The 24,593-nt window shown below is 48.2% G+C and overlaps 2 protein-coding genes and 1 non-coding gene across 6 annotated transcripts in view; all 3 read right to left on the reverse strand.

Moving 5' to 3' along the window:
* RC3H2 (ring finger and CCCH-type domains 2) overlaps window positions 1–18,261 on the reverse strand; it is a 29,579-nt gene extending 11,318 nt beyond the window's left edge. The window contains exons 1-12 of one of the 3 annotated variants that reach the window (XM_072984951.2): window positions 18,114–18,261; window positions 10,348–10,644; window positions 9,460–9,577; window positions 7,786–8,019; window positions 7,373–7,548; window positions 6,340–6,540; window positions 5,061–5,193; window positions 4,243–4,361; window positions 3,951–4,063; window positions 2,857–3,171; window positions 2,496–2,728; window positions 314–762 (exon numbers count right to left, since the gene is read on the reverse strand). In XM_072984951.2, the coding sequence (XP_072841052.2) occupies window positions 314–762; window positions 2,496–2,728; window positions 2,857–3,171; window positions 3,951–4,063; window positions 4,243–4,361; window positions 5,061–5,193; window positions 6,340–6,540; window positions 7,373–7,548; window positions 7,786–8,019; window positions 9,460–9,577; window positions 10,348–10,578 (2,322 nt within the window). In that variant the 5' untranslated portion in view covers window positions 10,579–10,644; window positions 18,114–18,261. The other 2 variants (XM_072984953.2, XM_072984950.2) reach the window with 2 other exon arrangements.
* Window positions 6,182–6,273, reverse strand: LOC140703006 (small nucleolar RNA SNORD90). The gene has a single exon (XR_012082290.1). It is a non-coding gene; the product is annotated as a small nucleolar RNA SNORD90 (small nucleolar RNA).
* A 1,075-nt stretch (window positions 18,262–19,336) lies between the features above and the next one.
* On the reverse strand, window positions 19,337–24,212 carry ZBTB6 (zinc finger and BTB domain containing 6). Of its 2 annotated transcripts, none has more exons than XM_020793437.3 (3): window positions 24,065–24,212; window positions 21,277–22,603; window positions 19,337–20,457 (listed from the first exon to the last, which is right to left on the reverse strand). In XM_020793437.3, the coding sequence occupies exon 2, from the start codon at window positions 22,587–22,589 to the stop codon at window positions 21,303–21,305; it is 1,287 nt and encodes a 428-aa protein (XP_020649096.2). In that variant the 5' UTR covers window positions 22,590–22,603; window positions 24,065–24,212; the 3' UTR covers window positions 19,337–20,457; window positions 21,277–21,302. The 2 variants fall into 2 exon arrangements, with proteins under 2 accessions (XP_020649096.2, XP_078238800.1); XM_078382674.1 differs by having other exon boundaries at window positions 21,277–22,616; window positions 24,065–24,200.
* Window positions 24,213–24,593: the final 381 nt, after the last annotated feature.

The raw sequence follows: 24,593 nt of genomic DNA on the forward strand, positions 1-24,593 counted from the left end.
GAAAGGTCTGCGTTGCAGACTTTCTTAAGAAAGGAAGCAGGATCAAGAAGTCCCTTCTCATGTCCTGCCCGCTATCATCCTGGCTGCATTCCAGGACCTGCAACTACAAGCGTCAAGGCCTGGGCACGAGCGAGCGAGCGAGGGAGGTAATGGCAGGAATCCTGGCCCTGCTCTCTGCAAACCCTGTAGCAGTGGAACAGAGACTCCTGACTTCTCTGAAAGATTCAGATTTGGGCTTTGGGACAAAGCAGAAGGAAGCACCCCCAGCAGTCCATGTTCGGCTACGAGGGTCCGCGATCCGAGCCGCACTCACCCGTGACAAAGGCACCGTCCTCTGCTCTGCTGGCAACGGGCAGGCCATGGAGTAGTAACTGTCCACGGAGTTGTACCTTTCTCGCAGGAAAGTCTGGTAGACGGAGGGGTGATGCACAACGTCCATGGGGGGCAAGGAGTTGCTCCGGAGAAGGTCGTCCCGCGGGTACATCTGCGGCCGCCAGATGCGCCGGCTGTCGTACACGGGGGCGTACATCCCGGAAGGGACCGGCGGGACCGGCCCGTATGGCTGCGGTGGAGGCGGCTGCTGGTAAGGAGAGTTCAGCCGGTCCCGAGGAGGGAAGGCGCTGTAATGGTCCCCGTAGGGCACCGAAGCCGGCGGGAGGGGAGGCTCCGGGACGTTTCCGGACCTCACGAAGCGGGGGAGGCAGGGAGCCATGCCGGTGGGGACGGTCGGTGGTGGTGGCGGCGGAGGGGGTGGGTAGTAACCTGAGGAAGAGAAACATTGGCTGAGTGCGGCCCCTCGGCTCAAGTTCCATGCAGTGCAAGGTCTGGCCTGCCAGTACGAGGAGGAGGGAATGGACTCCATGTGAATACTTCCCTCTGCAAAGCCAAGCAAGCCACAAAACACCTCCTCACGAGTAGAGAGGGAGGGCAGTGGGCTCATTCTGTGCCGGCCCAGTTTCTGACAGGCAGCCAAATTTTGAGAAAAAACACACCCTAGGGGGGCAGCACCGTAAGGGGTGCCTGCTCCACTTGTAGGCTATGCTACCACTTTCTTTTGCTGCCTTTAAAAAAAAATTGCTTATTAAAACATTCCTGTCCTCGCCCTAAAGCCACAGATCTCAGGGCGACAAAAGGCTACTAAACAATTTGAAACCACTAATTTAAAAATCATGTAAAACAGGAAGCCAAAAAAGGAGGGATGGGCATGAAACCTCGGTTTGGAGGTTCGTGTCAGTTTGCACACATGGCACCTTCCCTTCCCCTGCCTCCCTGGCCAATGATCCCCCTCCCCCGCCACCCACCAATGCACGCTCCTCTCATTCCCCTCTTCGGCTCTTCCACCAGCCCCCGGCCACAGCCTGGGTTTGCCTGCCCGGCTGCCTTGTCTGAGCAGGCGATCAGCCAAGGAGGCAGGGCAGGGAAGCCTGTGCTTCTGCTGAGGACAGGTCAAAGAGCTGAAGACGAGGAGGAGAGGAGCAGAAGCTGGCTGGTGAGGGAGGCATGCGATGGGAACTGAGGTTTACACCCATCTCTATGGAAACACCAACACGAGGAACTGAGCTTTTCTCGGTCGTGACCCTTCCCTCTGGAACAAGCTTCCCACAGAGGTTTGCCAAGCGCTATCCCTCTGGGTTTTTAGGAAGCTAATTAAGACAGAATTATTTGAAGCTGCCTTCTATTAGTATTGACCTGAGACACTGAAATGGCTTTTAGTTTTAATTTTAGTCTTTCTATTCAAAGGTAGGTTCATCGTTTTAGCTAGCGACAGTGTTTATTGTACTTTACTGTATTTTTTATTGTATTTATTACATGGTGCTTTTTATTATAATATAAATTTATTGTATCTTGTGTACTGCCAAGAGAGTGATAACACTAACAGAGTGGTATAGAAGTGAAATCAGTCAACCAACCAACCAACCAACCAACCAGTCAACCAACCAACCAACCAGTCAACCAACCAGTCAACCAACCAGTCAACCAACCAACCAGTCAACCAACCAACCAGTCAACCAACCAACCAACCAATCAGTCAACCAACCAACCAGTCAACCAGTCAACCAACCAACCAACCAGTCAACCAACCAACCAACCAGTCAACCAACCAACCAACCAACCAACCAAACCAACCAACCAACCAACCAACCAACCAACCAACCAACCAACCAACCAACCAACCAACCAACCAACCAACCAACCAACCAACCAACCAACCAACCAACCAACCAACCAACCAACCAACCAACCAACCAACCAGTCAACCAACCAACCAGTCAACCAACCAACCAAGCAAACAAGCAAGCAAGCAACCAACCAACCAACCAACCAACCAACCAACCAACCAACCAACCAACCAACCAACCAACCAACCACTATCTATGATCGCTAGACCAGCTAAGCTTTGAGGGAGGAAGTAAAGCTGGCCGAGTCTGAGAGATGTCCTGTTGAGTCTGGGAGTCTGAGAGACATCCTGCTTGCCTGGGCTTAGTCCTGCTCACCTGCTTGAGGGTACTGCGAGGCTTCATAGGAGAGATGTGTCCTGGGATCTTGAAAATACTGAAGGCTGTCGGAGAGCGGAGGGTAGACAGGCACCCTAGGGGCGAAAGGGTTGGCTTTGGGCGCAAGAGTGCTCATCTCGGTCCCAGGGGGAGGAGCGGGAGGGGGAGCAGGGGGCCCTGCTGAGGTAGCAATGGCTTGGCTGACCGGAGTCTTCGGAGGGGAGCCAATTTTACTGAAAGGCAAAGAGGGAATGGTTAAACTGGAGCCATAACCTTACGACGAAGACCTCTCAGGCCACAGGCTTGCCCAAGTCAGTGGCCGCATCTGGTGATCTGCTCATTCCGAAAACACTCCATGTACCTTTCGGGGAGGGGATCCGTGGGGGATCCAGAGATGATCTGGCCATTGCTGCCCGCCTTCCCCACTTTCTTGACATTGTCCAGAGTCCTCAAGGAGGAGGCCTCTGCGCAACGGGGGATTAGCTGGGGAATGCCGCTGCCGTCTAAGCTCGCGATCCCATTGGTGCTGGATGCCAACTTGCCGGCTGTCTCCGTGCTCCCAATAATGGAGATGACACTTCCCACCGTGGTGGAGACGGTGCTCGTGACGCTGGCTTTGCCCAGCAGAGGGAACGTGCGGACGGTGGCGCTGATCTTCTTGTTCCGAAGCCGATACCTATGGTTTACAAAAGGCAGGAAGAGGAGGAGAGGTTTTCTTAGGCGGGTGAACCAGAGCCAGGAACGGGGCTGCTCCAGAAACAGAATTGGAATCTGGCCCAGAAACCCTCCAAATAAAGAAAAGGCAGGGGTAGCTTGACTCCTTTCTGGGCTCGGAAAAGTGGCCTGTTTGAACGACAGCTCCCAGAAACTTCCAGACAGGATTCTGGCCCGTGAAGCCCAAAACGGTGATTTTTCCGAGCTCGGCTTTTTTTCCAAGGCTTTTTTTTTTTTTTTTTTTGGAAAAGAACCCAGGCTTTACGATGTTCTCTGCGTCATTCCTTCTGCATTCAGCCACAACGTTCTATAGGTCTGTTTTTCTGCCGCTCACAACCCTCCAAAGCAGAAAAGCATTTGAGAGAGGCTTCAGTTCTACTTCAACTTGGATCTTACTAACGATCATCACCATTCTTATAATTAGGTAGCCAGGTATCCATTCTCTGACACCCAGGAGGCATGCATCTTTCGAGGCAGCAAATGTCCTTTGCTGGAAATGCTACCACCCACCCACCCTGCTTCCCTCCCTTTTTTTTTTCAGTAATAAGGGAAAGTTTAAAATCTGCAAATCCCACAAATCAAGGGGCACCTTTTTTTTTCATGACCGACCGCTTAAACAAGCAACTTACGGAGTAAAAATGTGAAATCAAGGTTCCACACATGTTACAAAAGGAACACTGGGCCTCAAGAAGCTTCTGCTAGTTAAGGAGAGGAAAAGCTGAGTCTCCTCCCAGGACTTACTTCTCCAGCTCCTCCTGAGAGTGAGCAAAGGTGCAGTTTGTCCCACGCGGGCATCCGCCTTGCTGCCGGAGGTCACGGCACATGCTTGTTTTGTATTTGCTGTTTGGCTGTGACTTTCAAAACATGAGAGAGAGAGAGACGGAGAGAGAGGAGTCAATATTGGCTTGGTTTAAAAAAAAAACACCAAGAGACCAGAAAACATAGCTGTGTCTCTGCTGTGCGGTGCTTTGGAAGCAGAAGACTTGACGGCGCACGCCTGCTGGGATGCAGCCGAATGCCGATCGCCACTCACCTGCGGAGCCTCGTGGCCTTTCCTGCTGTAATTCTGAATGAAGTCCACCAGGCCGTGGACGACCGTCTTCACAGCCACCATGGCATTTTCTAGCTGCTCCCACGTTGGAGACACAGCATCTGCGAGAAAGGCAAGGAGCACAAAGCTGCCTCATAGAGACTTCTGAATCCCAAAAGCGACTGCAACTGATTTAACAAGCCGCAAGGAAAAACAGCCGAGCCCACGAGAGTATGTCACGTCATACCCGGATGGACTGTGCTGCTGAAGCGATGGGGGGGGGAGCAAGGGCAAAACATTTTACTTGTTTATTTATTAAAAATATTTTTGCCCCACTTTTCTCCTTAAAAAGGACTTAAGGGGGGGTTACGTCATTAAAAGGCAGTGTTTATTAGTGTGGCAATGTCTGCTTTTTAAAAGATATATCACTTAATGAAGTGTCACACATCCCAACACTCTGTCTTGCCCCCATGTGGTTAACACTGATGGATAGCAAAGTCTTTCTGAAACGTTCCAGGCCTACCTGGAGGTCCCAGAGGTTAAATCTGGGGCTTTTTGTTTGCATAGCAGGGGTTGTCATTCTCGGCTATGGCTCCTTTGTACAAAATCATAAGCACATTCTGCTGAACATGGCGTGTGGAGCACCAAATACTCATTACAACTCAGGGAGGCAAAACATGGGGCAACCAGATTCTCTCTCTCTCTCTCTCTCTCTCTCTCTCTCACACACACACACACACACACACACACACCACACACACACACACACACACACACACACACACACACACAACACACACACACACACACTGTTCAGGTACCTGGATTAGGGTCAATGTTGGCCAAGAGCTCCAGATGGGGACGCAGCCTGTTCAGATTTGCAGGGTCACCTGTGCGCTGCAGGACGATGGTCAATTCCTGCACGCTTTTTGCAAAAGATTCTGGGGACTGAAGCTGAAAGGAAAAACGAGACACTCGAGTGCTCTGCCTGATGCCATCTCTATGAGCTGCTAAGAGGAGGGGTGGCTTGCCATCACAGGCCTCCCACCAAAGGGGACTTCTCTAGGGCAGGCCCACCGACTCTGTAAAACTTGCAGAAGTGTTAACTGACTACATTTCCATTGATGCAATGGGTCTACTTTAACTGGGGCCAGCAATTAGATTTAGGCTGTTACGACGTTTTTAATTGTCACAAAGGGTCTCCACATTTTTTTTCTTTTTGAGAAAAAGGTGCCTGCAAAACTTAACAAGATCATAATGATAATCAGGGAAAGGGAACAGTGACTCACTGTCGAGTCCAGCTTACGTTTCACCCGGGTCTTTTTTTTTTAAATGACGGAGAACCGACTCGTGAGTCGGAACCATTTTCCAGGTCGCATTTTGAGTCCGTGTTAGGGATGGGCCTCTCAACCTGCTGCTGCAGCCACCGTCTCCATCCTCAGAGGCAGCTGGCCTCTTCCAGGAGCTGGTGGGCGCCTCCACCCATGCACCTGCCTGCCCAGCTGATAGGCCAGCGCATGGGCAGAGGCCGGGGCCGGCTCCATGAAGGGAAGCTGGAGTGCTGTCTCTCTGCATGCGCACGGGCCCGCCTGGCTTCCTTTTCAGACCTATGGCCTCTACACATGCGTTGGGCTATCCGCTGGGTTGCGCATATGCAGTCCGAGTCTTTGGGTCTGCATCTTGAGTCCCAAGCCTCAAGTCGTTTGCCCGCCACCAGGTGTAGGGCAAACGACTTGGGACTCAGGACTTGGACCTGAAGGCTGGCCAACGTCCCTGATGATCATTCTTACAAACAAAATTTGGTAGTCCTACTAACCTCATGGGACTCTTAAAACCCTAAAGCCACCCAGTTTGAATTGACGTCCTACGTACGTGCCCAGTATAGTGTTTGAAATAGACAAGAACACTGACATGGAGAAATCTATCCCTGAGCAAAAGGTGGGTGTCTTCAGGCAGCATAAACTGAAGATCAGGGCCGAGAGGGCTGGACCTCTCGGCTCAGAATCTGCCCTATGCAGCTTCATCCCCAGACACACCATTTTTGGGACATTTTAAAAAAGAGAGAAATAACAAGCCCCTCGTTCGGAAGCCACGTCTCACCTTATCGATGATGGACTGCATGTGGGATTTATGGGCTAAGTCGCCGTATAGGAGGGAGGACCACTGCTCTGGCGAGATCCGAAGCCCAGCTTCCATGGCGATGTGGACAATCTGCGCGTCGTGCTCCCTCCGCAAAGCTTCGTAGCTGCGGAACTCCTCTTTCAGCTGCATCAGGGAAGAATCTTCGTCCCGTTTGGTCACCTGTGCAGACGAAGAAGTCAGGAGCCGGCGAGGCTGCCCTGTAGCCAGAGCCAGCTTTTATCACATCAGGCATACAGTAGGGAACCCCCCCCCCCCGAGAGCTGCAGGGAGTTGGTTTCAAGCCCTCTCAAGGATGCAAAAAATTGCAGATTATAGTGACTGCTATTGTAATAGCAAACACTAGTGGCTAGTTCTGGTCATGACACCAGGGAAATCTATTTCTCTAGCCAGTGATTGAGACACATACCATAGTATGGTCTCTGCCTCCCTCCAGTGGCTGGTTCCAGTGACTTCATCTTTAGAAACATGTACCGTATTTTTCCGTGTATAAGACACCCCCGTGTATAAGACGCCCTCCGCTTTTCTAATCCAAACTTAAGAAATCTAAGTGGGGCTTAGCAAGTGTAGGGGGAAAGGGATAAAAGTGCTGCAGAATCACTTTGATCCCTGCTTTCCTCTCCACTTGTTTTTGTTCTCTCCTCAGCTTACTTCTGTGTATAAGACGACCCTCAATTTTTAGTCTAAAGATTCTAGATAAAAGTACAGTCTTATACATGGAAAAAGACGGTATTTTAATGAATTTTTCTTTTAATGTTTTTAACATTTTCAGACCCCAGGTAAGTGAAACAGTGGATACGAATTCCATGGATATGGGGATCCTACTGTATATACCAGTGTGTAGATGGATCTATCTTAAGTTGCAATCCTTTTAACTAGAAGAAGACATGGCCCTGTGACATCCCTCGTGCTCCATCTACTCCTAAGCGTAATGCTAAAAGCTTGTAGTCACCTGCAACAAGGAAAGGAAAGCCGCATCAAGGCGCCCACCCACCTTAAAACATGAAGCGCGGTACAGCAGCTGCACGACGTGGCCGATGCTGGTTTTCGACGCCTGGGGGAATCTCGGCTCCAGCCTCTGGACCACAAAAAGGACCAAGACCTTCCGGGAGAGGGCCGAGCCGTCCTCTAAGGCCAGCAGCACTAGCTTCAGAGCTTCTTCCTGCATAGCTAGAAACCCCAAAAGTGGAAGTTAGGGAACACCAGCGACTGGGTGGATGGGAGGCAGCTTCTAGCAGCTTTAGTGAGTTTGCTATCCTGCGTGGTTCTGAAGGTTTTTCCTCTCTTGTGGCTCTTTTCCCACAAAACAAGAAAATATCTAAGACGGAAAGAGGCAATAACAGCAGCACTTCCTCACCCGGCCAGGTTCCTTTCCTCGAGCACACCTGTCTCTCCAACACAGCCTACCTGGCCCTAAGAACTGGCAGCCTCGTGCCCGGACGGCGGCCCACAAGTTGGCCGACAGTTGCTGAGGATTCTGGTGCTGCAGGATCAGCTCCGTCACCGTTCTCTCCCCAAGGGAGCGGGCGGCCCGCATGGCCCTGACCCGGCCTTCCTCTTCCACCAGCTGACAGTTCACCAGGGTCACCAGTTTCCGCTGCATGGGCCGGCTCAGGGCGCTTTGATTCAAACTGGCCACCCCTGCACCGGGAGGAAAAGGAGAACAGCTAATTTTCAGAGAGAGATTAAAGGGCAGCTGAGTTAAACAGACAAGGGTGGGCCCTTTCTGAGGGTTCTCGGCACCTTTTCACCTTTTCCAGGCCTTCCAGAAGCCAGGTTTCTTCTAGGAAAACCAGAGAGCAAGAGAGAACTGAGTCATAGTCAAAGCCAAAGGAAGAGGCAGAGTCACAATAATAGCACCCTGCATCGTTCAGACATGATGACTTGAAGCTTAAATAAGCTTCTCTACAGAAAATAGACACACTTATTTCTGCATATTGCGTCGTGTCTGCCACAAATTGCACTTAATTTTTTTTAAATTAAGCAAATCACGTTAAAACTGTACCGAGAAAGAAAAAAATAATCATAAAATTGGATATGGCACCATATCAAAAATCTTATTGCTGGAAATCATCACAGGTACTGTAATGTATCTATGTGATAGTATAATGAATGTTTATTTTTATTCGTAATTTGTCTGTAATCTATCATGTCTTTCCACACATTTATATGTGCAGGGGGCTAGATGGTTTTGTGAAAGGATTGTGAATTTTAATATACAAATATTGGGAACAGGTTTGAAGTGTATGTGCTTGTGATAAACTGAGGATGAAAAGGTGATGGTTTTTAAACTATTTAAGATTGCATTTCAAACCACCTGGGTTTTGTTCTATATTCAACAAGGCTTTGTTTACATTTTACGCAAATAGCAACACCTTTTCACCTTTTCCAGGCCTTGGAGGGTCACAGACCAATTTTCCATCTTTGGATCCCACCTGAACATCTCCTCAAGAGGCCCTCAGCCAATCTCCAGTAGCTCCTCCTCAAAAAAAGGACCTTTTTAAGTCTAAAACAATCCGAAGGCCTCCCAAAACTGAGTTTAGGAATAAAAAGGTCTTAGTGGCGGTGGTGGCACTATCTGCAATTCTGGATCTACAATTTTTCACCCCAGGATGATTGTAGGGGTTTAGACAGGTTTACAGGAACTTAAATCTCTAACACAGAGAGAGGTGTAAACTACCAAAATGTGGAGAGGGCAGTTTTCCCACATCGGGGTGCTCCTGATTTGAGCTCATTTTGACTGCCGCCTGAGGGCATCTGGAGCGACCAGATCTGAATCTGTCCTAGTGAGGGACTCCTGCTTGGTGAGCTCACACATCCCTTGCAGGTTAAAAGTCCTCCTTTCGATCCCTGGTGTCTCCAATTAAAAAAAATTATAGTCATCAAGAACCAGGTAAGAGCCTGGTGAACCACTGAAAATATGGCAACAGACTGACCTGAGGGGCAGCCTTGGAGAAAACATCATCCTGAATGTAATCCCTACTTAGAACTTCCTGTCTGAACAGGACAAACGAGGCCTTTTGCTTTTGGGAAGACTCTCCCGGGCATCCTTTCCATCATCAGCTCATGTGGGGGACTCACCTTTGCCCCCGCTCAGTGGTTTCAAATAAAGGGCCAGATCTTCCACGCATTTCTTCGCCACCTCATAGTGTTTGTTCTCTCCAACGTTGCTTAGCTTGATTGTCTGGTGATCAGGGACCTGTAATGGTTACAAGAGCGGGGAAGGAAAGCAGTGAGCAGCATGCATCCTTTAATAAGAGGAGTGCGACATGACCCAATGGTGATGTTTCAAGGCATTACCTCTGACTGAGAGATTGAGAGAGAGAGAGAGAGCGGAATGTAACAAGATCACAACTTAAAACCTGGCTGGACATAATGAGGTGGTACTTGTTCATTAGATGCCATCACATGACATGACTCAGAGGGACAGACACATTACCAGCACTGATCCCGAGGGGACAGAGGTTCTTCTTAAAGAGGCACTGAGGAGAAAACCCTTAAATGCAACGGCCTCTTTATGTGATTTAAGGACATGAAGCCTTTATAGGAGAGTGAGATAACTGTGAACTATCTGGAGACCGCAAGGTCTTCTTCCTTTTCCATATTTTATGGGACCAGCCGTAGGCCCCTGCAATTGCTGTTTCTGCTTTAGCTATTTCTACTGCCACTTGTACCCTCGTAAACTGGGGGTATCGATCCATGTTAAGAAGGACGGGTCTGGCTGTGGAGACCTGCAGAGAGCAGTGCTGGTTCTTCAAAGGGACAGGGAGGCTCTCCAAGTGGGACAGGAAAATTTCCTAAGAGCTATGCTCTCCAAGAAATCTGTCTCACTTTGGCAAACAATAGGGCTGGTCCCAAACTTGACTCCCAACCCGTTTGTGTTTTTTTCCCCCCCTCCCCTGGCCCCACTGTAGATGCAAAGGCAGGCCGGCCTTGTGAGGATCTAGGCGAACGCTCCCTCGATGGTACCTGGGCTCCAACTAATTGGAGGAGGGCAAAGTTCACAGGGAGCACATCGATGTCGGTGTTGATGGCCGTCTGGTCAAAGGGGCAGGCCTTCCGGTGCAGCTTATGGAGGCAGGTTTTGCAGACCGTGTGCGAGCAGCCTAAGCTGATGGGCTTGTGCACGTTCTCGTCAAACTCATTGTAGCAGATGGGGCAGGACAGGAACTCCGTCCACTGGGCCGCCTGCACGGGCATGGTGTGGATGCTGGCCGCTCGCCGGCTGGCTAGCACATCGTGTCGTCACTGTCCAGGGTTCGGGAGCTGGGAAGCAAGCAGAAACTGTTAACACGCTTTTTTAAAAATTTCAAATACCTGCTCATGGCCATTCTGGCCCCTAGGATTCCCATAGCCGTTTCAAACAGTTGGGTTAAAACAATTAAAACACAGAGTAAAACATGATTTCAGATAACGCATTGAAAAACGTGTGTTCAAATGAAGATCTAAAACATTTCCCAAAGGTGGGTTTTACAACTGGTCAGGATAGTTCTCGGAGCCAGCTGGAAGCTCAGCAGAGATGGGGAACCTCTCTTGACTTTGGGAGATACAGCAGTGGTTCAGGTGCGATTACAGCGAACGCTCCTTGTTGTTTTTTTTTTTTTGCTTGAACCATAACCCAAGCATGTTGAGGTGGTAGGACTCGGAACAAGACTTCCTTGACAGATCTCAAACTTCAACGAGGCATACGAAGATGGTCTTTTCAGTATCCCGGCTGCAAGCAATTCACAGTCTTATAGATCAAAAGGACTGCTTTAAACAGAGCTCAGAAGCCACCCAAAAAGCCAGCTGGTTATAAACTGGTTTTAGAATAAAAGTGCGCATCTGTTACTTATTTACACACATTTAGCAAATGCTTACGTCTAAAGATTTCAAAGCAGCAACATTATGGTTTTGGGATCATTGAATTAACTTGCGGTTACCCGCCTCCTGTAGAAAGTTTTCAAACAAGGCAATATTCAATGCCGTGAACTTAAAATCTGAGTTTCCGTTTAATATTTCCCTCAACAGAAGTGATGTTTCTCACACTTTTTTGCAAAGACACACACTTGAAAGTGCAGGTTTAACCAGGGGCATCGCAGGTACCTAAAGAATAGCTGAATGGGATGCCTGGTGATGAGGAAAGGGGAGAGAGGTTCAGCACCTCTTTTCAAATCACTGAAACAAGATTAAATTGGGTAGGAGAAGGAATGAACACCATTCATTCTGCTCGCCGACTTCTCCTTGAGAACTCTGATTTTCTTACCAGAGGGACAGGCACATGTAAGTAGGCACGCAGAAAGGGAATGAAGCCTTTACCCCCTTCTGGAAGACAAAGCAGAGCTGTTTCTACTTTGCATGCGGTGCTCACCCATCGGCTGGTTGCCCATTAAAGCACCACAGAGAAGCCTCTGAACCCAAAGGTGTAACATGGCTTGGCAGTGACAGATCTTGGGTTCTAGATCCCACCCAACAGGGAAGCCAGTTGGTTGGCTTCTGAGGCAAGCTGATCCCCCTCCTCTTGCTTCCAGAGAGGGAGGGGGCCTTGTCAGACAACTCCTGCTTTCACCACATGCACTGACGAGATCGCTGGCCTCACACGGGGCAGGTGTAGCTTCCATCTATTTCTGCAAACACTCCAGCCAAGCCTCCCGGAGGAAAACCCCTTTTTTAGAACAAGATGCATTTTGTCCCGTAGCTTGCATTGCCCTTCTGCATTTCCTTGTTTAAATGGAGACTAGAAAGCAAGCGTCCGGGTTTGAGATGGGTAGAAGGACTGGGGAGGAAAGCAGGCCTCAGATTTCCCGTTTTCCCACCCACAACCACGAGAGAGACAGTGGCTGTATTTTTTGGGGGAGGGGGAGAAAGAAGCTTAGAAAATTAGTCTCAATTGGCTACTCTTTTCCTGCTGACAATAAAGTAAATTCAATTCCATCATAAATTTCCCCCGTTTCTTAAAACTCGTCTTGCGGTCACAAGAGCAAGAAAGAGGCTACTCCTCTTTTCCTGGTCTCTGGTTGCAAGCATTCATGCCCACAGGGAACAAGTGGGGTTAGGAAGGAGAAGCAGCATTGCCAGAGGGCTTCAGGATCTGCACGGGGCTTCTTGCTAAGGCGCAGGCTGAGGTGGGCTGGCCAACCGAGTCCACTTTCTGAGGCTGCCTTCACAGGGCTCAATGCCCCGTTGACCGAGAGAGAACCGTGTTGTCTCCAAAGTGTCAGGGGTCAGACCTGGACCTCCTGCCTTAGGAAAGCTGGGAAGGAACATGGACGACCACAAGCTGGTGAAGGTGAGAGTCGAAGACAAGAATCTGCCCTGCCCACCTCTCGGAGACCTGCGGAGTCCCCGCTTCACGATTTCGTATCTCGATCAGGTTTTGGCCGTGTGGCAGTACGATTAGAGCAACACATTAACATGCTTACGAGAACGCTCGTGATTTATGGCTGGCTTTTCTGCACACATTTTAATTACGGCCATCTGTTTAACAATTCTGTTTGGAACCTTGGTTATCTCATGCCTTTAGGCAGCAGGAAACACTGGAGACGTGGTGTTCTTATCATCACGCAGAGCCTTCCTCACTTGGAGAGCTTATTATTTCTGATTCGTTCAAGTTCTCATATCCGAGACGATTCTGCCTGTGGAAGATTTTAGTGATGCGAAACCCACCTTTTCCGACAAAGCACCCTCTGGAGAGGTTGGGCGACAGCTCTCGTTCTTCCCCAAGTACTGTATACACAGGATGCGCATCTTATTATCTATAACCTTATACACCTGGAAGGACAACTAACTGAAAGAAACTGGTCTTAAACCTATGGCAACTTGAGCATATTTAATTCCACCAGTTTACACTGGTATGACAAATATAACCCCTTCTGAACAGAAACAGCCCAACCACCAACGGTCAGCACTGAGTTATCTTTATGCTAGACTACCTCCATGGTTTGTATATGGGTCCTAAACTGAAACTCTTTGCAGGAACCAGGCACGGAATGCAGAAGCTGGTTTTAACAGGGCCAGATACACCAAATCTATTTTGCTGAATTGGTTCCCGGGTTCCATGTCTAGTCGCGCTGGCCATGTGACCACGGAAACGGTCTTTGGACAAACGCTGGCTCTCCGGCTTGGAAACAGGGATGAGCACCGACCCCTAGAGTCGGGCACGACTAAATGTCAAGGGGAACCTTTACCTATCCTCCAAAGTGCCACTGGCAAAGACCCTAAGCGATTTCCTATTTGGGGACCTAAAAATCAACTTTCTAAACACAGACCTACCCAAACGCTGCTAATCTCCTGTGGCTTCCCCCGGAACTCTCCGACTTTACAGAACCATACAGGATCAGCGTGCAGTTGCTTCACCAACACTCTCCCCGGTACACACTTGCCCAACATTGTCCAATCTTGTCCTTTCCGCAGCAGGAAAGGATATTGCCAGTCGTTTCAGCACGGACAATGCACCGGCCAACGTTTCAGGTACTCTGCAGGAGAGCGACACTGAATTTTTATACCACCGCCCTATTGAAAACCACTGCTTGATTCTTATACTGTCACTCTCCTTACGTTCATTTTTAGCAGCGATTTGATAGCAAGCATTTAATCCTTGCGCTGTGCACTGGACAGGAGGCTTTTACTGAAAAGCGGTCTAACTTTCCTAAACTAGCAAACCTATTTACAGCATTTAATAAATAAAACCAACAACAATTAAAAAAAAATTATTTAAAGGTTTCGCACAATTCAGTTCTCCAGGCATTTACCATGCAATTAAAACACATCACTGAAAGGGGCAAAACAGAACACACTGCATCCAACCAACTGAGCAATTTTGTGATACTCTCCTGAAGCTGATAAGGCACGAGGAAATGAACAGCGACAGTCCAGTTGCCTTTACTTGTATTTACTGAATATGATATCCCCACCCTGCTTCATTATATCAGTTTTCATGGTACAGTATTATTCATTTTAAACCAAATTTAAAAAGCTGGAGGTGGGGGCGGTCTGGAGAACATCTACGAAAATTTGCCATCATTAATTCTGATCTTCTCATTTAGTACATCCTGGGAAGCTCTGAAGGAGTTCCACTGTTTGCATGCCTATGTCATAGTCAGGGTGTGTGTGTGTGTGTGTTTCATACCAATGGCATGAATTTCAGCAATGCTCTTTTTAAAAAAATCCCACTTCTTTTTATAGGAACGATTCCATATTGCTGCAGGCACCTGACAACAAAGTGAATCATGCCTCTGGATATTGAGGTCCTGCTCCACCAATACACCCATCATCTGTGAATCCGTCCAGATAGAAGGTGTTTACAATCAAGAGCCATGACAATAAAACAGAACCTCCATTTTCAGGAGAAGTATATCTCTCATCAGCAGGTGCCTGGCCAAAACAACAACTAGTAACCAGATTTGTATTATTTTTAGCTGGACAAAATTTAATTGACCTTTTCAATGTCTTGCCCTGGCCTTCTACAGTTTGGAAGAGCTATATATTTAAATATATAGGCTCTGTGAGCTCACCACCCTACACCTTAATCCTAATTATAATTAAGTCCAATTTAAACTAATGACATTCATTTCCAACTCAACATATCTAGGATGGCACTATCATGCTACAGTTGTAAGCGTATTTCTCTGACACTAAAGCCCACAGAAACTAAAAGGGCTTGTGTCCAAAGTTAAATATTGAGAATATAAACCACGTTTCTAAACTTTATCTTTATCAGCTACATTACAGGTTACTTACAGACACAACTTCCATCTTTCAGAAACCAGGTTTCTTCTAGGAAAACCAGAGAGCAAGAGAGAACTGAGTCATAGTCAAAGCCAAAGGAAGAGGCAGAGTCACAATAATAGCACCCTGCATCGTTCAGACATGATGACTTGAAGCTTAAATAAGCTTCTCTACAGAAAATAGACACACTTATTTCTGCATATTGCGTCGTGTCTGCCACAAATTGCACTTAATTTTTTTAAATTAAGCAAATCACGTTAAAACTGTACCGAGAAAGAAAAAAATAAGCATAAAATTGGATATGGCACCGTATCAAAAATCTTATTGCTGGAAATCATCACAGGTACTGTAATGTATCTATGTGATAGTATAATGAATGTTTATTTTTATTCGTAATTTGTCCGTAATCTATCATGTCTTTCCACACATTTATATGTGCAGGGGGCTAGATGGTTTTGTGAAAGGATTGTGAATTTTAATATACAAATATTGGGAACAGGTTTGAAGTGTATGTGCTTGTGATAAACTGAGGATGAAAGGGTGATGGTTTTTAAACTATTTTCGATTGCATTTCAAACCACCTGGGTTTTGTTCTATATTCAACAAGGCTTTGTTTGTTTACATTTTACGCAAATAGCAACATCATTAAAAACCCCACTTGAATGTTTTCTAAAAAAAGCAGAAAAACCAGGAAAAGTAAATAAAAACATGGCAGGAGTTAAGAATATTCGTGTGCCCAACCCTCTATTGCTGAGTCCTATTATAGCAGCTTTCCAGGAAGTATTTTCTGTCACTTGCTACCGGATAAACTCCCTGGAGTTGCTGGTAACACGTATGTATAGGATCTCACCCTACAAACCAGGGGCGCTACCGCTCAGCTCTACTTTCCCAAATAAACAGAGTAAATTATATTTTTTTATTTGGACACTTCTGCTCCCTACACCAGCTAGTGAACTTTTGTCCCAGACGGGACAATTTTGTCCCGGACGGGACTCAATGGTGGCTTGGTCTATCGCGTGCAGTTGGAAATCGCAAGGTTCTGAATGAAACAAAGCACTTCTGGCAGACAGAGTGAAGGGAAGCCCAAAGAGGTTCCAGTGTAGCTTCGAGGCTACCATTTCTGAAAAGCTGGAATCATAATAGGAAGAATGATTTTGATCCATATCGCAACTATTCCGTAACTCTGAGACTGTGTTCAAAAGCCTTCAAGTCGACACAGGCCAGATTTATACAAATACAGCTATCAAGTTCAGCAGCTGATCCCCTCCTGCCAGTTTCTAGTGTACATCCTCCTCTTTCCTCAACTATAAAACACAAGCAGGTGAAATTAAAATTGGTCCTGTTCAGGTCAACACCTGACGGAACATCAAGGCCATTTCCTCCATCCTCTGGCCTCATCAATCTCACCATAAGATGCAGGGGGGAAAGGAATTTGATTCTCTGAAGTGCCGCCATATTTCAGCTACCGAATTAGCCAGACACATCTGCCACATCCTCCCTTGTTCCCACCAGCCCATACATTAGCATTCTCATGAGCAGGAAGGCACAGTGGCAGAAAGCTACGCTTAAATTGCACAGGGCAACAATGGTTCAGCCATCATCTTATCCGAAGCATTCTCTTGTCTGCAGTGAACACAATGTGGGGGGACAGCTGTAAATCTGAATGTGATGAAATGGTCTGTTTAAAAATCCCCGGGGAAGAAAAACTAATGCAATATTTACAAATAAATACATGGAGAGAAAACCAACTGCCTTTTCTCCCTACACAGAAACTTATTCACATAGGGAAAAACAACTGAATCCAGATGTGTGTCAACCATTTCTTGGATATGTACTGTGCTTTCAGTGTACAAAGGTGTCACATGGGACGCTGTCCTGGGAGACTTCAGCAACCTGATTTGACACTGTGTGTATGACACTGAGTGTGTGGGAATGAAATCGGTATATACTTGAAGAAGGCACACTACAAATCCGGCCATGTGACCTCATATCATCAGATATTTATGCCAGAGGAACCATTCGGCACAATCTAAAAGCTTGTTTTCAGCCTTTTAAATCTCTGGGCTGCGGGTGCTCAGTCGTCCTCTGAATCTCCACTTTCAGCTGTCTTGCAACCAGGAAAGGGGGCTCTCACGAACCAACGCAACCCTACATTTCTTCAGTCCACAATTTCCATCAGCCCCAGCCAGCACTGCCAACTGAGGTGGATAATGGAACTTGCAGTCCAGAACATCCAAAGTTCCTTCTCTTCAGGACCAGACAGGGACAAAGAAGATGCGGAGGTGGTGGGATCTTGAACTTAAAAGTAGGCGTGGAAAGCCTACAGCCCTCCCCGTGTTGCTGGACTACAATTTCCATCACCCCCCTGCCAGCCTTGGGGGGGGGGAGAGTGCAGGCCAGGAATAGCCTGATGGCCACACGTTGCCCACCCAACCACCTACTCCAGTTTAAAGAGACATACTGGTCTTTACTGGTGGGGGCAGGAAGAGACCTCCCTGCTCTGCACACACCCCTTCCCCACTAAGGAACAGGATCTCCGGGGAGGGGGGGGATTAGGAGAGGCAGCCCTGCTTTCTCCCCCTCTCTCTCCCCCCCGCAATGGTGGGGGGGGGAGTGATGATACCCTGGGCCGCCCCTCCCCCCAATGTCTGGAGGAGGTGGGGGCGGGGCGTGCTTTGGCGGTGCCAACCCCCCCTTTCCCTCTGGTTATGGGGCGGGGGGGAAAGGGTCCCTTCCACCCCCCACAGCCACCGGGGGGGGACCTGAGGTGGGAGTGGGGAAGGGACTCCCCCCCCGACGCCCCTCCCCTCTGAACAGAGGCCGCTGAAGGGGAGGGGGGGAGGGGGGGAAGGGCGGGGAGGGGGCGGGGCCACCCACCTCGTCGTAATAGCAACCGCCGCAACTGCTTCTTCCGCCGCCGCTGCTGCCGCCGCCGCCGCTGGCCAGGCCCTCACCTTCTTCCCCCCCTCCCCCGCCCTGCCCCACCCCGCCGCCGCCGCCGCCGCCGCCCCTCCTCTCGGGCCGCGTACCTGCGGGAGGGCCCGGCCTCTCCTCACACCCCCTGAGGGGCGCACCCCGGAGCGGCCCAGCGTCGGCGACGACGACGACGACGGCGACGGCGGCGGCGTCTCCTCATCGCGGTGACAGCCGGGAGCCCCGCCCACCCTGGCCCCGCCCTCCTCTCGCGAGACAAGAGCGCGGGCGGGCGGGAGGGGCAAAACCCCGCCCTCCCGCCCCCTTCGCCTTCCCTTCTGGTCACGTGGGCGGAGGCGCAAGCGCGGGAATGCTGCCCGCCAACGAGAGGAGCGTTCCCAGACAGGAACTAAGGCCATAGAGTTCAGCATTGCGTGCCTCTCTCCTCGTTCCCTTCCTGGCTCTCAGAAGGGGCGTGGCCTCTAGGTTGCTAATTTGCATACAGTGGGCGCGGCCTGAAAAAAGGACCGGACCAGCGAGGATCCTGATTGGATGCGGAAAGGGCGCGCGGCAGTTGATGGGCGGTAGTCAAATTGATTCAGATTTATGCATCAAAATTAATACTGTACCTTCATCGTTGCTTTGAAAAACTGCTGCAAGATTTCAAATTATTAATTATTATTTGAATCTATCGCCCTATCTCTGCCTGTAACCCCAGACCAAGTCAGGAGAGAATAAGTTATATAAATTTCTATAAAATGTATATAAAATCACATTTAAAATCAGCTGTATTTTAATTTTTAAATAACTTTCTGTACTTTTCTGTATAGATTTAGAGCCAGTAATTAGGGAAAGAAACTCTCTCACACACCTGTAGCTGCGGTTGAAAATTAATTCAGTTTAATTGTTTAAAAATGGAAAGAAGACTACTTGAAATCTTTCAACCAAGATCTATTATTATTATTATTATTATTATTATTATATACTGTATACTGTGTATATACTTACAATGACAATAAATTATTATTATTATTATTATTATTATTATTATTATTATTATTATTATTATTATTATTATTATTATTATTATTATTATTATTATTATTATTATTATTTCCTCAATTTAAAAAATGTTATGGCAGGCAAATCCTGCTAAGGATTTTATTGGGTTTCCATCTATTGCAGATAGTAGTCATAAACATATGAAGAAGCAGAAGAAGTAAAACAAACAAAACTCTAATGATAAAGTGCTAACCTTTTTTTTTTAAATGACTTTTTTTCTGATCTGGAATGTGCTTGGATGCAATAACTCAGAAAAAAAAGACAGAGGCAGAAAGAATTCCATCAACTCTGAGCAAATTTTATTTTCAACATAGGTCACGGAATAGAAGAAAAACAATTGGCTCACCAAGAAGCAGGAGATGAAAGCTGCTGCTCTGTAGCAGAAGGCAGGGGTTGAAGCGGCCAGGGAGCCGTTCTGGGTGAAAAGGGACACGTCTGTTTGCATAAACACCTATACAGCACTTTCACAACGGAGTCAAATAGAGGAGTCTTCAAACAGCAGGCAAGAGGACGAAATTCACATACAGCTGCTTTCTCAAGCCGGCGCCCTCCCAACCGGGAGGACGACAGAAGCCACAACTGGAGAGAGCCGGCTTCCGAAATACAGAGAGTTTGGCTGGTAACTTGGACCGTTAACACATCAGAACATTTATTTATATGTACCTTTAGGAGAAAAAAAGCAGGACAAACCAACAGAGTAAAAAAAGAAAAAAGGCAGCACTTGATGGAGAAAAGATTTCACATTATTTTGTGGGAGGTGTGTTTTGTCATAATGAAGGTGTTTCTCAGCGGTGGATTTTTGCGAACCAAAAACAACTTCTGAGCCGAAAAAGGGCATCACACCAACTGGAAAAGTACCCAAAACAAATTAGTTCAGGTGGAGCAGGGGCATGTTCATCTCCGGTTAAGAGCGGACCTTCCTTTTCCCTTCATGTTCTGGAGACATACATACAGGGTGAGTCAGGGTGGCCAATGGAATGTATATAGGTATTTACAAAGGCGTCAGAAAGGCTTCAAAAATTTATATTTGTTGTTTACCTTTGCCAGTGGGTGTCAGATTTCGAACACCTCATTTCTTCAGAAAATAAGATAGCAATTAATGGAACAGCCCACTGCAAACCAGGAAATCTATGTGCGCCATAGGGATGAACCGATCTCTTTACTGAACAAATCCACATCTATATGAAAACGTATCAAAGGGTCCGGAATATTTCAGCTGGAAAGAAGGGAGATGAGATTTTTGTTTTGAGTCTGGCTGGTCTGGTAAATATGTCCATTTCATTCTGAAATTAAGTCTTCCATAGCAGTTTTTATCCCCCTTCTGGACGCTGCCAGCGTTCCGTGACAGAAGCAGGAAGTTCAAACAGGAAGCTTTGAAGACACATGCGAGGTTGTTTCCTTTTATAAAAAAAAAGAGCAGAAAAGAAAATGTCAAGGTGTCATCTCACATAAACCTGTGGAAGCCTTCAAGGTTTTTCCCTGCCATCCTGCAGTTTACTTTCCATGAAAGGAACTCACAGTTAAATGCTGAATTCAGAATAGTCTCCAAAATCCTGCAGTTATCTGAGATCACCTCACTTTCAAGAGCAAAGTTGCAGAAGCGATGTACAGTATATAATTAACTGCCATTTATAAAGCGCCTAAAAGACACTGTAGGTACTGTACAATAAAAAACCCTGAAATTATTTTCTTCACACATATATAACTATTTTGTGGCTTCAGCGGAACAAAAGAAACAATGATTATTTTTTTAAAAAATCACAACAGAACTAGCTGGTTGGGGGACTTAGATGAAATGATCACCTATCATAAACAGTTTCGTGGCCCCTTTAAGTCAGACTAACGTGGTGATGACTGAGGAAATAGGCCTGTGAGTTGTTAAGGTGCCACAAGACTTTTTGTTATATTTGATGCAACAAATGTACCGTATTTTTTGCACCATAAGATGCACTTTTTCCCCACAAAACAGGGGGGTGGGAAGTCTGTGCGTCTTATGGAGCGAAGAAAACAGATTATATTTTCCTGTTTTCTTCTCCTAAAAATTTGGTGCGTCTTATAGAAAGGTGTGTCTTATGGAGCGAAAAATACGGTACATAATCGGTTACCGGTGATCAGCTATTTGTGAGACCACATTAATATCTGTCGAACGATTGGATTGCGTTTACATGCCTGGCGCGCAGGGGTTGACACCATACGATGGAGGATTCCTAGGCTTACCTTTGCACCTGCCCGAATCGCCACCTCTAGTCATAATCTATTCTGACTTCCGTGATAGTGTCGAAGGCTGTCTTCTCCATGCCGCCCCTTCCGTGCACAGAGGTCAGGTGTTTCTTGAGGGCGGATTTGTGCTTGAAGTCCATGTCGCAGCAGTGACACTTGTAGGGCCGGTCTCCGCTGTGGATGTTCAAGTGGTCCTGAAGGGTGCTCTTGGCCGTGAAGGTCTTGAGACACACCATGCACTGGAAAGGACGGATGCCCATGTGACCGCGGATGTGCCGGTTGAGGTTCTTCTTCTGCGTAAAGGTCTTCCCGCACTGTAAGCACAGGAAGAGTTTGTGCATTTTCAGGTGGCGGAGATAGTTCTCCAAGTGGAGGAACCCCCTGGGACACTTGGGACACTGGTGCCGCCAGGGGTAGCAGCTGGAGTCCTCGGGGCTTTGGAACCCGCCCATGGCGCCAACGGGTCCTTCCGAATGCTCGCTCCCGAAGCTTTGGAACGGAGCCCCGGGGACATCTGTCATCCTGCTCTCCACCGTCGAATTGATCAAGGAGTGCTGAGTTTCAGGGAAATACAAAGTTGTTTTCGAGGAGGTGGAAGGTTGCGAAAATTGCTCGTCTTCCACGTTCGGCGTGTTGAGGGCGTCCATTTGGAAGATGCAGATTTCGTCATCTTTGTACCCAATCTCTATGGTTGAGATTTCAGGGCTTCTGGCCTCCTTCTGCTCTGACCTCAAACTTTGCGCCCCTGGCCGGCAGTTCTCCCCTTTCTCCTGTTTGACGCGGTTCTCTAAAGGATCGAGGCCATCTTCGGAGATCTCAATGATTTCGCAGTCTTTATCCAGGCTATCCTCTCCGCCTCCCAGCTCCGTGTGGGAGGAGTGGCATTTCTCCGCACCCGTGCCGTCGCCCTCCACGGCAGCATCGATTTCCAGGTATTTGGAGAGAGCCTCGGTGCACTTCTCCACGATGTGGACCATCTGCAGGTAACTGGCCGCTGTGAGGTATTTCAAGAGCTCCTTTCTCTTCACCTCCAGCGCGCCCGTGTAGCACGAGAGGAGGAGCTTCCGGCCCACCTCGGCGCTCTGCAGGATCGTGATGCGCACCTGCTGGGACTGGGTGAGCAGGAACTGGTCGCGCATGAAAGTGGAGCAGGCGGCGAAGATGACCTTGTGGCCGTGGAAGGCGGTGTCGTTGATGTAGATCGAGACGTCGCAGAAGAGGTTCTGCTGCCGAAGGAGGTTCATCTTCTGCAGGATGGCGTCGCCCTGCTGCTCGAACTGGAAATGCAGCACCTCCGAGTCGGCAGCCATCGTCACAGCACAGTCTCAGAAAGGAAGCTGGGGGGGAAAGAAGAAGATAATTTCAATGTTTCAAGAAATCAAAGGGAAGGGAAGTAAGGTGCAGTGGGGAGAGAGCCAAATTTGGAAATCATCCTTTTTTTTAAAAAGCCAATCAAAAAAGTTACTTTTTCTAACTCTGGATGAGAGCTCCCTTTGGTTCATCATCTCTCAGCCTTGATCTGCGTCACAGGATCGTTGTGGGCAATCACATGGGGAGCAGAAGGAAGGGTGGAGTGTAAGCATAAAAAAAAAATCAAGAATTATTTGTTCTTTAGATACATTAGAGGCGTCAGGATAAACCACGAACTCCTTGATCACTCCCCAACACACCATTATATGGAGATGATGGCTTAATCAGAAACCATAACTAACAGTGCACATTTGTGTTTCGAGAAAGGCGGGGAATAAATGTTTTCAACCCAGTGATGTCAGCAAAGGAATCGCCCCCCATGTCTGCTCCCAAGAGGTGCCCCGTCCTCTGTAACCGTAGCCCTGTGATGCAAAATGCAGTAGCAGAGGATTGTGTGGTGGGGGTGTGTGTGGCTCGTTGGCTTGCAAACTCCTAGAATCATAGAAAAGTGAAGTCGTACTGCTCTAACAGTTTGGAAGTTTTTCCTGGTATTCAACCGAAATCTGGCTTCCTTTAACTTGAGCCCGTTGTTGCGTGTCCTGCACTCTGGGATGATCGAGAACAGATCCTGCCCCCTCCTCTGTAGGACAGCCTTTCAAATATTTGAAAAGTGCTCTCCTATCACCCCTCCGTCTTCTTTTCTCCAGGCGAAACAGGCCCAGTTCTTTCATCCTTTCCTCATAAGGTTTGGTTTCCAGTCCCCGATCATCATCCTTGTCGCCCTCCCCTGAGCTTGTTCCAATTTGTTAGCATCCTTCTTGCAGTGCGGTGTCCAGAAGTGGACACAAGACTCAAGGTGAGGCCCCACCACCTGCTTCTGGCGGCTTCCCCACCCCCTCCTCAACATCATCCACCTGGCTCGGAGGGGAGAGAAGGGGGCTTTATACACCTGCTGTGCCGGACCAAAATGCCTGCCTTTTGGGGGGGGGAAGAGTCTTCATCATCTGCCATCCCAGAGACCCGTACGGCCGTGCTGCTGCTGGGGGCCAGCCTTCCTGGGGGAAGCCGTGGCAATAATGGGGGAGCCTAGATTTTTGCACAAGATCTTGCAGCTTGACCAAGGCTGCACAATCCACTCCATTAGCCCCCCCCTTTTTGCATTTTTCTGGGGGCTACTGAGATGAACCCTCTTTCCAGGAGGGCGATCCCAGTTTTTATGCCATCAGAGGGCGGCCGTTTCCCTTCATCATCATCCCTTCATCATCATCTTTCGGAATTGGGGCTCCAAGGCCACCTGCTCTTCCCGGCGGCCTCCCTCCTCTCTTCCTCCCCCCCCCCCCATGATCGCAATAAAACCTCCCCTTGGGTTGCTCACCTGGTGGCTGCAGGTTCGAGACCAGCCTGCGTCTCCTTTTTTCCCCCACCCCAGTGGCCAGGGAACAGCTGGCTTGAACCCCAGCAATAAACTTCCGGGTCTCTTTCCAGGATTCCCCCCCCCCTTTTATTTTTATTTCTCTCTCTCTCTTTCTCTTTCCCTCACTTCCACCTTTCCACCTTAACCCGGAAAAGCATCAGCAGGCACGCGTAACACGCCCATCATCTCCCAAAAAAATGCATGCCCCTGGGTCCTCATTGGCTGGTACGCGCGCGCTCGTGCACTCACACGCATTCACACGCACACACCATGCACGGGCAGCTGAAAGGTGCCCGGGTTGAGATAGGAAGGCTTTTGCAAAAGGGAAAAAAAGAAAGAAAAACAAGCATCTTTTTGCAATCGCTGCCCTATGCGTTTGGATCCCCCTGCTTTTTTTTCTCAAATTAGCCAGATCCAATGAATTTTTGAGTTTTTTTAAAAAATAATCGTTAGCATAATTTTCCCCCCTTTTCCTAAAAATGCAAAGCCT

This window comes from Pogona vitticeps, chromosome ZW-PAR, assembly GCF_051106095.1.
Source record: "Pogona vitticeps strain Pit_001003342236 chromosome ZW-PAR, PviZW2.1, whole genome shotgun sequence".
Lineage (NCBI taxonomy): Eukaryota > Metazoa > Chordata > Lepidosauria > Squamata > Agamidae > Pogona > Pogona vitticeps.